General features: G+C 33.2%; 1 protein-coding gene across 1 annotated transcript in view; it reads left to right on the plus strand.

The window, feature by feature from the left end:
* Window positions 1–11,255, plus strand: part of LOC132717535 (band 4.1-like protein 4A) — a gene marked incomplete at its 5' end in the record, with an annotated part of 38,018 nt that extends 26,763 nt beyond the window's left edge. The window contains 4 exon segments of the mRNA XM_060701022.1: window positions 84–139; window positions 3,225–3,326; window positions 4,685–5,489; window positions 10,826–11,255. Coding sequence (XP_060557005.1) covers window positions 84–139; window positions 3,225–3,326; window positions 4,685–5,489; window positions 10,826–11,152 — 1,290 coding nt within the window.
* Between the last annotated feature and the right edge of the window lie 2,871 nt (window positions 11,256–14,126).

The raw sequence follows: 14,126 nt of genomic DNA on the forward strand, positions 1-14,126 counted from the left end.
ACTTGTAATTTGTAAATACTTTACAAATTCTACTATGAAGTCTGTTGCTTTTTCACTACTTGTTTGTGTTCTTGTATTTTCAGCCAATAGATGCCATAGATGCTAGAAACACTATGACTGATAACAGAAATATGAACAGGTTGGTTATCTTGTATAAATATTGTTTTAGAAACCCACTTATGAACAAATCCTATGGTCTGTAATCCTCATTATTGGTCAGATTTAAAATATTGTAGAGAATAAATTATTGAAAACAATTGGTTATTATGTAATGTGCACAATATTATTTGTAATTTTGATATATTGTTTTATTTTATCTTGCACACTTTATTGATGACATTTTCAAATATAATCCTTACAGATGATTATTTGGGATTATATGCATTGTCAATTTTTGTTTTGTTTTGATGTTCAAATTTAATTTATTTTATCAAAATTATTCATTATTTTATCAAAGTTTATATTACTTTATCAGAGTTTTAATTATTTTATGGACATTGTTGAAGGAAACAGACAGGCATGATCTTAATCTTTTTATACGATAGTAACACATTTTGATATGTCAGTCATATGAGCCGCGTCATGACAAAACCAACATAATGGGTTTGCCACCAGCATGGATCCAGACCAGCCTGCGCATCCGTGCAGACTGATCAGGATCCATGCTGTTTGCTTACAAATCCTATAGCAAGTAGAGAAACTGATAGCGAACAGCATGAATCCTGATCAGACTACGCGGATGCGCAGGCTGGTCTGGATCCATACTGGTCGCAAACCCAGTATGTTGGTTTTGTCATGACGCGGCTCATATAAGGATCTCACACTGGCTGCCGTACAGACCGGAATATCTAGCTTGAGGGTAACTGTTTACAGTTGTAATGAGGCTCTGCTGAGTTTCTGCTTTACAATTACCCAAGAGCTAGATATTCCTGTCTTTGACGACATCTGGTGTTTGATTACTTTACTTGCATATTGCATGTTACTCATAATTTGGAAAGAAATTACAGGAACTTATATTTTTATTAAGTACTATTTTCTTAAAGTAGCAAATGAATTTAGTGCTTCATTCATAACAGTAAAATTATGTCATTCAAAGAACGCAGTTCATTAAAAAAAAAAAACGCACGGAAATGACATTTTTTAAAGCACACATCCTGTCTTACATGGGAGGTGTAAGACAGGTTTTTCTAGCTCTTGTGTAAAGAGTAGATAATCCTGTTTGATATGGAAGAATGATAAGTCTGTATAATGCAATTAAACTTCAATAATTATATAAAGGAATTAGTATCTGAGTAAAAAAGTAGGTTATGATTCAAATATCTTTTTATTTAATCTATGGAAATATTTCTATAGATATTCAGCATTAAGTATGACTGTAAACAATGTTGTATGGAAAGTTAGTGTTCTACAGCACTCAATGACCTTTCACAGGTATGAAATGGTTGCTATAGTAACACAATCCTAACACTTGGTTACCAGGGAAAATATTCGTTATAAAAGCAACTTTATAACTATGTTGTTTGTATATTTTGTATGGTAAAATGGCATTTTGGAAAATGAAGTCTCATACAAAAATATAAAATTATCAAATATATTGGTTGCCTAGCAACAGTTGTATGATTTCTATAGTAACACAGTTTACCTGGTTATATGATATATTTGCTGATATTTGAAGGGTGTTTGTAATATATTGACAGCATGATATTATTTTGTTAACCAAATTTGGTAAAGATAAAAAAAATGACAAAAATTTTTGGAATGTTATGTAATATCATTGACCCAGAAGTATTATAGGTATTTATGATTGTTAACCTTGACCTCACTAAATATCTTAAATGGACTTTTCCTTTAAATATGGACAAAACCATATGTCATTTTTAGGGAAATTTCAAAATAAGTACAGACTGAATAGCAAACAGTGCAGACCATGAACAGGTGGCACAGAAGTGCTAGCTGATCTTTGTCTGCACTGTTTGCATGGATATGTTCTGTCACTGCAATCATGATAAAGGTTAAGTAAAAGAATAAAACAATAGACTAACTCCGGCATTAAGAATATTTCTCTTTTTCCCAGCTAATCTATAGGTACAAACAAACTTTCACAGTTACAGCTTAGAAAATAAATGCAACAGGTTGGCTAATTTCTTGCGACGGGTAGAGGACAGTGAAGCTATAATGGTAAAAGTTTGTTTGCACCTATGGATTAGCTGGTAAAAACCCATGTTTGCCAAGTTCCGGTTAACATATATGAGAAAGATGTATTGAAAATTATTAACTACATGTAAAAACACATCAATGTTCTTTGCTCTTTTATGCCAATATTTTTAAAAAAAATATAAGAAATTATGAATGTAATGTTTTGTGAAAAAGCAGTTTGTTTTTTAATATTGCATGTCAGGTTGTGGTTTGTTGTTGAATGCTTTAAAGAAAGGAAAATGAAAAATTATTTGCTTATGTTTACAGTAATAAAATATTTGATATGATGTTAATATAATAGTATATCCATACCTTATATAATTGCATGTTAGTTTTCCCGTAGTGTTGTTTTGGTGTTGTAATGTACATTTTAGACATTTTCCTTTGTTATACATGTTTATTCACCTTTTAACTTGAGTGGTTAAATGATTTAGGTTGATGACTACAAATGATTTTTTTTACCATAGGTTTGAATCCCGTCAGTAACTTTAAATTCTTTTGTGAAGAATTGGTCCAACAAGCGTAAAAAAAGGTCATTGGTTCTACTTTGTGCATGCTTGGGCCTGTAATAAAATTCTGATTGGACATCCTTATAATGTCTTACTCAATCAATTAAGCTGGAGAGAGATCAGAAATTACCTTTAAAATGGTGGAGTGACTTTAATATCCAACCCAAGTAAAATAATCACAATTTTCTGACGAATTGTCTTCATACCATGTAATTAAATTTTATAATTATGATTTTGATTGTATCTTTTGAACCTATTTCTATCACTATCAAAGAGATGTGTCAATGCACTTTGCTTAAGGGATATTTCATAACTAAAGAATGGTTTGTATACTGAATAATTATAGTATGCAATTTATGCACCCATTACCAGAATATGTTTACAATTACGCTATTTTTATGATTTTCCAGAAAAAAATCCCTCCTTACACATTTACCCAATTTATGTTGTTTTAACTAACCACTAACCATTATATAGATGAAGTCTAATATTGTACCATGTTTTATGTTGTTTGCACAGTTCACAAAGCACTTCAGATACTAAACTACATGACCTACAAGGTCAAAGTGAATTGGTCCCTGAAGGTGAACAAGGTGAAGGTCATGACCTCACTGAAGATAGGTAACTCTTGGTTTTTCTCTGAACACAAAAAATGAAGATAGGTAATTCTTGGCTAACCTCGGAACACACAGTGTTCAGTGCTGAAAGTTACATTTCTTATTGCTTTTTTTCTTTGCATAGCTTTTTTCATATGATCTTAAAGGACGAGCGTTTTAGTTGTTGCTTTGTTAGTATTACTGTCTATTGGACCTGTTGATTGTAACCCACACCTTCTCCCCTATCCCTAGAGAATAGCAGGGACTTTTTAACTTTCTTTTAATAAAGGCCAGGCACTAGGGGGACAGTAAAATCTCTATTAAATACACCCCATTTTGCTGGCTGGACATATCCTGTGCTGCATAATTTTGGTCACTACCTAAGTCATGACTTGAGAGTGTGGGAACTAACAGAGAATAAATCCTAAGCTTATCTCCCCCTGCTATCCTCCACATTCTTCTGGGATTGGTTGCTAGGGTTACTCTTGACTAGTGCATATCCTTTTAATATACCTTTTTTGTTGAGAAAATGATCTTTAAAAACTGCAGAATTCACTTAGTATTTCTGTTCTTGGCATAATGTTCTCCATTTTTGTACCGAACACTCTGAGGAAGCCTAGACATACACATGTAAAAAGAACAGTATTTCATTTACGTGACAGGATGGTTCTACCCCGTTTGTCTGTCTATGCCCTTAATATTATCCAATAATATTATAAAATACCATGAGAAAAGCAGGGGCCCTAATCTAAGAGATTTTCATGATAGTGACCCTTTACACTTTAAAGAGTAAATAGCACTACTCTTTCTCACAATTTCATATGTTTCCAAAAGAACTAAGGATAACTTCTACTTTTGAAATGTTTCACAATATATGTATAATTATGCATTGGTTTATTATTAAAAATAAGAAAGTACTGGTAATTCAAAGATAAGAACTTTTTTCTCCTACCCCCCCCCCCCCCCCCACCCTTTTTTTTTTGCTGTATAAATGAAAGTGATACCTTTAAGACTATCAGCAAGATTTTATACAGTTTCTAATCTCACGAGGTTTATACAAATATTTCTTCTGTTCTTATATTGTCATAGGTTAAATCCTGTTAAAGTTAAATACGTAATCTGCACCTAAGTGATAATAACTTTCATGATATTTTATGTGCACATATTGGTTATTTATTTAATAAATTTGCAGATTATTCATTTGCTTTTATAAGCGCCTTTTGTTGTACTTAGTGCATGTTTGTTAGTGAACCTTAGAATTAGAACCCACCCACACATTGTAGTACATAGCTGTGACACTTATAATTTTAATGTTATCAAAGAAAAATTGTTTTTCTAAGCTTTTTCATGAAATATTGTAAAGTTTTGGCATTTATATTACAGGGGCGGAGACCAGGGGTTAAACAGTTCCCACAGTAGTGGTGGCACTATGGTGAATACACCTCCCCGTGCTGGACACCAACATAGATTTGGTACCCAAGATGCAATAGCCAGACTGTACAGTAGTCCTTCTGGAACAAGAAGACAAAACCATGCTGGGAATCAGTCTGGGAATAATGAGTTAACCAATCAAAATATGCAATACAATAGGAATTATGGACAGACCAATCAAAGCAAGGGTTGGAACCATCAAAACCCTCCCACCAGGTCCCACCATGGTCAACCACAAACAGTTCAAAGTTATGATAATAATTCTAATGTTGTGAAAACAGTGACCTCAAATAATACCATGAACTCTTCCAATCAGTCAGACTCAGGTTATCAGAGAGCCCAACAAAGGATGTATTCTGGGTTAGAAAATAAAGGAACTATACCACAGAACCATCAAAATGGTATGGTTAATCATTCAATGTCTCAGAATGCCCCGATTCCTGCCAACAGAATGTTTTATACTCAACAGGACAACCATCCAGAATCTAGAACTTCACATACTTCCTCCTATACTAGTGATAATAGTTACGCTGTGAAATCACACCCATACAGTACCTCTAAACAGGTTGTGAATGACTCAGATCCAAATGCATATTCTCAGAATTCATTCTATAACCAGTCTCATTCACAGACTCAAAATTATGGTACACAGTCTGCTGCTGAAAGTAGACTGGGCATACAACCTTCATGGCAATATGTAGCAAATGGCAGAGTGCCCGGATCAAATAGAACACCAAATACAGAGCATAGACAAAGGGTAATTATTTATGTTTTCACTACTTTTTCGGTTTTGTAACTTAGTTTACATAATTTATAACAGGGGCACTGCTTATAATAGGAGAACAATTATATAGATTTAATTTGTTTTCATTTCTGCTTTGTGAGTTCTCTCCTTTTATGAATCCTTTCATTTTAATATAAAAAAAACATTTGAGTATGAATGATAGTACATGTAAATTTTTATTTTTTAACTTTAAAGAATGGCAAGAAAATGAATATTTAAAATATCAAAATTGATTTTTTTCTGGAATATTTAGGAAATATCAGTTTGTGTTATTCATATCTGTATCAATAATGGCTTGTGTTCTGAAATGCTTAACGGCACATTTGTGATGTCTAACAAGACTTTAAAATGAAGGGTGTTTCATCTAAGATATTAAAAAAAAAGCAAAATCCACCAGTTCCAAATTAAGAATTAGCGTATCCATTATACTGTGTTGGCAGTTTAGGGTCCAAAAAATTAGCTATGATAAATATTTATTGGATTTCAACAGTACATTTTACCCACAGTCACTGTATATGATCGATACTTAAATAATGAAGGTGCAACTTGTATTATTGTTTGAAGAGATTTCAATTTCAAAATGCTAAAGTATCAGACTGTGGGTTGTAACTTGTGTTGACCAGACTGTGTCTTCAGGAAAAAGGGGGATATAGAAATAGGCTCCATCGGTCTGTCTTGTCAGGGCGCCCGAGAGGACACTTGTTGGGTACCTCAGGCGCAGGAGAGAACACTTGTTGGGTAATTCTATTTATTCCGTCAGTATTGTTGGTTACTTTTGTTCTCTTTTTGGGTACTTTTAAACAAAAGAAGTACCCAATAAATGTCCATTCGTAGGAACTTCTGTCCGTCACACTTTCGTGTCCAGTCCATAACTTTGTTATTTATCAAAGGAATCTGAAATAACTTGGCACAAATGTTTGTTATAATAAGACGATGCCATGTCATGCGCAACAACCAGACCCCTTCCTCCAGGGTCAAGGTTGCACTTGCTCATTCAAGGTCAACATTGTCTATGTGAGGGTATATGTCGTGTCCAGTCAATAACTTTCTTATCTTTGAAGGGATTTTGTAAATACTTGCCACAATTGTTCACAATAATGAGACGATGTGTCATGTGCAAAAACCGGTCGACTACCTCCAAGGTCAAGGTCACACTTGGAGGTCAAAGATTAACATAGTCTGTTTTAGGGTATATTTTGTGTCCAGTCCATAACTTTTTCATAGATCACAAGATTTTGTAAATACTTGCCACAAATAGTCACTGTAATAAGACGATGTGTCATGCGCAAACCTGCATCCCTACCTCCAAGTTCAAGGTCACACTTAGAGGGCAAAAGTTAACATAGTCTGTTTTAGGGTATATTTTGTGTTCGATCTAGAACTTCTTCTGGATTTTGAAATAACAAGGCACAAATAGTCACATAATAAGACGATATGTCAAGTACAACACCTGCACCCCTACCTCCAAGGTCAAGGTCACACTTAGAGGTCAAAGGTTAACAGAGTTTGTTATATGGTATATTTTGTGTCCCGTCCATAACTACTTTATAGATTAAGGGATTTTGAAAATACTTGGCTCAAATAGTCACAATGATAAGATGATATGTCATGAGTAACACATGTGTCCCTACCTCCAAGGTCAAGGTCACATGTAGAGGTCATAGATTTACATAGTCTGTTATAGGGTATATTTTGTGTCCAGTCCATAACTTTTTCATAGATCAAGGGATTTTAAAAATACTTGTCAGGCGCAAAACATGGGTCCCTACCTCCAAGGCCACACTTAAAGGTCAAAGACTAACATAGTCTGTTATAGGGTATATTTTGTGTCTGATCCATAACTTCTTCATAGTTCAAGGGATTTTGAAAATACTTGGCACAAATAGTTATGATAATAAGACGATATGTCATGCACAACACCTGCACCCCTACTTCCAAGGTCAAGGTCAAGCTTAACATGATAGATTTCTAAATTCCGTGTTTCATTTTATTTCTTTAATAAATTTATTGTTGCATTTGCAGATCTAGCATTGATCATAATTTTGGACTGAAAGTCCTTAGATCCATACCTCAATCTTTTGAAATATCACAATTTTATGCTTCATATAAAACTTCTCTGAGGCGGGGGACGTTGGTAACTCTGTTACAAATTCTTGTTTAATTAGGAGTTAACCCATTACTGCACCTTCGGGTGACAAAATAGCCTTTCTAACGTCACATGATGCAGTGATTTAGTACACTAAATAGCTATAAAATTTCAAGTTTTTCTTTCAAAATATAAAATATGGGTTCACTTTATTCATTGGAAAAACGGAAACTTGTTTTTGGAATCCGTCTCAGATCTCAAGATTTTCATTGGTCAGTGTACATTCTGAGCTTTTTTCGGACCAATCAAATACTGAGTTTGAGCTTAAAATCTTTCTTAAAACCTTTGACTTTGGTCTATTGATGTTTGGTAGAAAAAAGTAGAAATAGTCTTACTGTGAGTTTTGATACATAATTAATATTTTGATCTTTACAAGGTTTTATGTGAAATTTCCTTGTAGGAACACAGGCACAATACTGACTATGGAACAAATCCTATATTGATATAAAAAAAGGTTTGATGTCACCTGTTTTACCACTATCATGACTCATGTAATTCACCTTTCATTTATGTACCCTACAGCAAGCACCCAGCGTATAAAGTTGGTCTGTGAAAAAATTTGATAACAGATTTTGATGTTTTGAAACTAATAAAAAAGTGTATATTTATTTTAATGTTTAACCTTTCCAAAAAGCTCAGCATAATAAATATAAAGAAGTGTTACATCATTAAATATTGCCATATGTTTATGAGAAATTTAATTAGTCTGAAGCGACTCAGAAGTATTCATTTAAATATGCCCATATGACTCCCAATTTTTGTTTTGCTTATAATGTTTCAGTTATCATATTTTAAGATCATTCAAAGTTTTAATGATTTTGATGATACAATATTCATTCTTTTATGTAAATATGTAGTATATTACATCCTTAATCAGATATGATGAACATGCAAACATACTTAATTCTAGTCATAAAAGGAATTGACAAATCATTTCAATCAAGACTTAAGAGATATACCGAGTTTAGTTTGAATGATACATTACTATGACAATAGACTTTAGAGATATGCTGAGTTCGGTTAGTAATCAATTTGTTTAACGATATATATAATGCTTCACAGACCACAATATTTCTGGGTGCTTGCTGGTTATATGTGACTGTGTCCCAAACTTTTCTGTATTGTATAATCCAACTCTATAATGTTCCAATAGAGTTACTCCGGAATTAAGAGTTTTTCGGAGTTTTCCTAGCTAATTCGGTGGACAAACAAACTTACACAGTTATATCTTCATATATATATATGGAAAGTAAGTGCAACATTTAACGTGTCAATCAGTTTGGTGAGTGGTGAGTGCACCATGAAGCTATAACAAGTTAAAGTTTGTTTGTTCCTCGTATTAGATTGGAAAAGTCCTTAGTTACCAAGTTCTGGACGACAGTGGTAGTCTATGTGACTTGTAGTGTTTTAATCACAATTTTCTGTCTTAGATTTTTTTTAACTAAAACACCAACAAGATTAATAGTACAGAAAAACATATTTGAGCCGTGCCATGACAAAACCAACATAATGTGTTTGCGACCAGCATGGATCCAGACCAGCCTGCGCATCCGCGCAGTTTGATCAGGATCCATGCTGTTCGCTATCAGTTTCTTTACTTGTTATAGGGTCTGTAAGCGAACAGCATGGATCCTGATCAGACTGCACGGATGCGCAGGCTGGATGCTGGTCGCAAACCCATTATGTTGGTTTTGTTGTGACGCGGCTCATTTTAGTTTCATGAAGCAATTATTGTGTGAAGTTTAGCAGCTAAAAAGTTAGATATATTATGTATTGTGTGATGTTTGAAAATGTAGTTCCTTTTAGAATTAAAGGGGAGCAGATAACTTATTAACAGGCCCAACATATTTTCTGTTAATGATTAAAAAAAAATATTCATGAGCAAAGATGTATAAAACACAATAATGCTTTTTAAATTTAAGTTTTACTGTCATAAAAAAAACATACTTGGAATTTATTCTTAGAATTTTTATTCCATTCACATACTATATTGTAAATTGTTTCAAATACATGTATTTTAATGTACAAAATTGGCTATAAATATTGTATTTTGGAAACTTAGCATGAATTTTTCCAACATTGCTTAATTGTGACACTGTCTTCATTGGGTTATTCTTAATTCTATTGTTTGGAGTTGAACATTTAACCTGTATTGTATTGCATTTAAAAAGAATAAAGTGTTTAACATGGTAACATTGATCCTTGCACAAAATGTTGCAAATCAAAGCGATTAGTTAGTTTATACAAGTTTATTTTAGTTTGATTGTGTTGGAAGCTATAAAGTCATTAAAACACTCTGGAATCCGTTCCTGGTACCAACCAGTACTAAGCAATGAATGTAAAGTTTCTTGCTCAAGGAAACAAAGGCTTGCCCCCTTACGGGGTTTGAACCCATGCAGCCAGCAATCCTCCGATTAGTAGTCCGACGCTTTAACCACATGGCCAAACCTCCATGCACAAATCAAAGCATTAGCTGTTCAGGTATATCTGTGACATCGAAATATATCACTTTACATTTACAAAGTCACTATTAAAACTATTAAAGCAAATTTTTGCTACCAAGATGATATGTTCATATTAATGAAATGATCTGGATCATTGATTCTTTTGCAGCTTAATGCCCTTAAAAGCCCTTATCCGTTAAAAATAATTATGTCAGTTAACAAAGATGATGAAAAATAAATTATACATAGCTCACTCCTTCTCTTAAATGTTCACATTTACATATCTTTTTCAAATTTTTATGTTTTTTTTCCTGTTCCACCCTGATGTTTTTTCTCTATCTCTTACAGAGAATTTTATGTGCATCATTTAATACATTGGGTGACTAATGTTGTCTCTTTTTATTAACATTTTGAATTAACTCTTAAAACTCTTTTCTTCATTTTGCAATATGCCTTCTGAAATAATAACAAAAATAAATTAAGAGTAAAATAATCATTCTTTGTAGTGTGTAAAATGAATTTAATACAATGGAATGGACTTTGTTTGTTTTTACAGATAGCTCAAGTAAGACTTCTGTTTAACACACATTATATTAAAAGTTGACAAATTTTGATGTATGTAATGGAAATGTTTAAAATATGTTATGTATAGAAATGTGTAGTGATTCATTCTGATGAAATATTTTCCTCTCCTAAATTTTATTTATATCTAATTTTAGACTGGACAACGAACAGGAAGTGCATCACCAAATACACGGTCGCCGGCTACAACTCCTGTGAAGAGCAATAATAGACAAATAAATGTGTCACCTCACAAGGGAACCAGACCTTTGTCAAGCAATAGTTCAAATGTAATAAACACAAGTTCTGTAACTCCGCCCAGTTACAGGTCTCCGGATAGTGCTATCAGTTCTATAACAAGCTTATCTCTGAGTAATGTAAATAAATCTCCAAATAAACACTCGGCAAACAATAGTATGTCCGAACACGTAAGTCGAGTACGAACTCCAGCCTTTGGTCGTTCTGATATCTGGACCGAATTGTGATAAAAAGTGTATTAATTAACAATTTGTAAATGTTGTCTAAATATATTTATATTTTGTTCAATGTGATGGAAAACAATGATATATTGCTTATACAAAAAATGGATACATGTTTTGCTCTTTTTGATAAAATTAAAAAAGATAAATTCGGATCTACGCTGATGAAATTGGTATAGGGATATTAAAATTGCGTTGACCATCCTTATAAACTGCTATCTTGGAATCAGTTTGACAGATCTTTTTTGTGTCGCCTCTACGGAGTAGTGGCGACATATAGGGATCACTTCTCCGTTGTCTGTCTGTCTGTCTGTCCATCCGTCCGTCCGTCACAAAACTTGTCCGGACTACTCCTCATAAACTACTGGTGCAATTTCTTCCAAACTTTACAGAAATGATCATTACCAAGTCTAGTTGTGCATATTGTCAGCATTTTCCGGTTCAATGATTTTTGTCAGAGTTATGGCCCTTTAATAATTTTTAATTTTAAAGTTTGTCCGGACTACTTCTCTTATACCACTAATGCAATTTCAATGAAACTTTACAGGATTGATCTGTAGCTCAAGTCCTTGCGCATATTGCACGGGTTTTCCGGTTGAATGATTTTTGGCCGAGTTATGGCCCTTTGATAAAAAGGTTTCTTTTTCTGTGTGTTGCCAGATACACAAAAGCTTGTCCGGACTACTCCTCATAAACTACTGGTGCAATTTCATCCAAACTTTACAGGAATGATCAGTACCAAGTCTAGTTGTGCATATTGTCAGCATTTTCCGGTTCAATGCTTTTTGGTTGAGTTATGGCCCTTTTATAATTTTTATTTTTAAAGTTTGTCCGGACTACTTCTCTTATACCACTAATGCAATTTCAATGAAACTTTACAGGATTGATCTGTAGCTCAAGTCCTTGCGCATATTGCACGGGTTTTCCGGTTGAATGATTTTTGGCTGAGTTATGGCCCTTTGATAAAAAGGTGTTTTTTTCTGTGTGTTGCCAGATACGCAAAAGCTTGTCCGGACTACTCCTCATAAACTACTGGTGCAATTTTATCCAAACTTTACAGGAATGATCAGTACCAAGTCTAGTTGTGCACTTGTCCGTCTGTCTGTTTGTCTGTCACAAAATTTTGTCCCAACATGAAATTGGCCATCATGAGGCGACACATGTGATTACTGATCGCTCTTGTTTTAAAACATGGCAGAGATGTGTATACATATAAAAGAAAAAAAATGATTAACTCTGAAAATTTAATGAAAGTCCTGTGTGATTGCCCTTTGTCAAAAAAGGGCATTATTTGTTAAAAACACATTTATAATGCCTCAGAAATCTATTTTTTTTTTCAATTCCCTTGGAATGTTAAACATAAGTTTAATGATGTTTTTAAAAAGGATTTAGAGCATATTAGATGTCTAACAACTGAAGGATGTAGCACTGAATGTGCAGTAATGTGTCATAAAGGTAGCAAAATGTAAACAAAATAGTATTTTGACTTCCATACAAAATACTTATTCACTATTATTATACCAACTCCCAACAGAGCAAAAGAAGACCTATGTGGCAAATGAGTAAATTGAGAAAACTGTAACAAGATACGAAAAATAAAAAAAGTTTCTAAGTGATAAAAATGATGGCATTTCTGAGGCATAATGGGCCTAAAAATTAATGAAATTTTGTTTTTTTTAAGCCATAATAAATGCACAAATTGTTGGCTGAATTTTAATGAATTTCACTATGAATGATGATGATAAGGGAACCATGTTCAATATGCAATCAAATTCTGATGGCCATTTTCTTTATTAAGAACAACTTCTGTCTAGTGCCAAATATCATAATCCACAAAAGTTTTGTTGAGTTAAGTCCCATTTTTGTGGGAATGGGCAGTCTGTTAAGCAAAGTTTCTGTCCAGAATCATACCTTATTATAGAAGAACACGGCAAGATTACCTTCCTATAAGTCACTGCTCAGTTTGATGGCCATTTTGTCATTGCAATTAGAGACAAACTCTCAGATCTTTTACTGAATACTAACATCCTCGAGCCAAGTGATTTGTGTAATATAATGTGGGATATCAGTTCAACATATTTGCTCGTTTTAAGCAGATTCAAAGGAAAAAAAGTATTGTTCTATTGGTGCCTTGTATATTTTTTATAAAAAAGGAAATTTTTTTTTTACTGCTACAAAGGTGAAAACAATGCGGTTTGTCCCAAATGTTGAAAGTTTTTTGCATTTTGTAATGATAATGTAATTTATATATATAAAATTTGTTCATTATCCTAGAAAATTTATGTTGTGTTCATTTGTGCTAAAAATATTTTTTTTAAATTTACACTTCAGAGATTGACAATGTACAGATGTGCAAATTTTATTTATTCACAAATACATGAATGCACTTATATATAACCTGTATTGTTTGCAATATTTTTTGCTCACCTGAGCACAAAGTGCTCTAGGTGTGGGCTATTTTGTTTGCATTGTGTCCGGTGTCAACATTTTTAATTTTAATAACATCTGCATGAACTTTTTTGGCCAATTGTCATGAAACTATAAAGGAATGGTTTTTACATAATCTCAATTTGTAAGTAGATTATGATGTATTTTTACAAGGGTGTTTTACAAAAACTGCTAAAACTAAAATAGTTTAACAAGATAGCCACCAGAGTTAAAAAACAAACAATATCCTTAAAATAACATCTGTTCGACAGCTGGGTAGATTTTTTATGAAACTATAAGTTTGTCCTTTACAAAAAAAATGCAAATATGGTTCCCGTCTGTACAAAATCCTTGTCTCGAAGCTAAATATATGAAAAAAACTTTTGTTGAAAAGTCTCCTCCACAAACAGTTGGCCAAGTCTTTGATAAAAACTTAATGGGACGACCTAGTAATGAAATCTTGTCCATGTAAACCACATCATCAGGTGAGCAATTAAGGGCCATGATGACCCTCTTGTTTATATAAAATATTGAAATACAAACAATTAATAAG

The sequence above is a fragment of the Ruditapes philippinarum genome, unplaced genomic scaffold, assembly GCF_026571515.1.
Source record: "Ruditapes philippinarum isolate M1 unplaced genomic scaffold, ASM2657151v2 ctg5683_1_1_1_1, whole genome shotgun sequence".
Taxonomy (NCBI): Eukaryota; Metazoa; Mollusca; class Bivalvia; order Venerida; family Veneridae; genus Ruditapes; species Ruditapes philippinarum.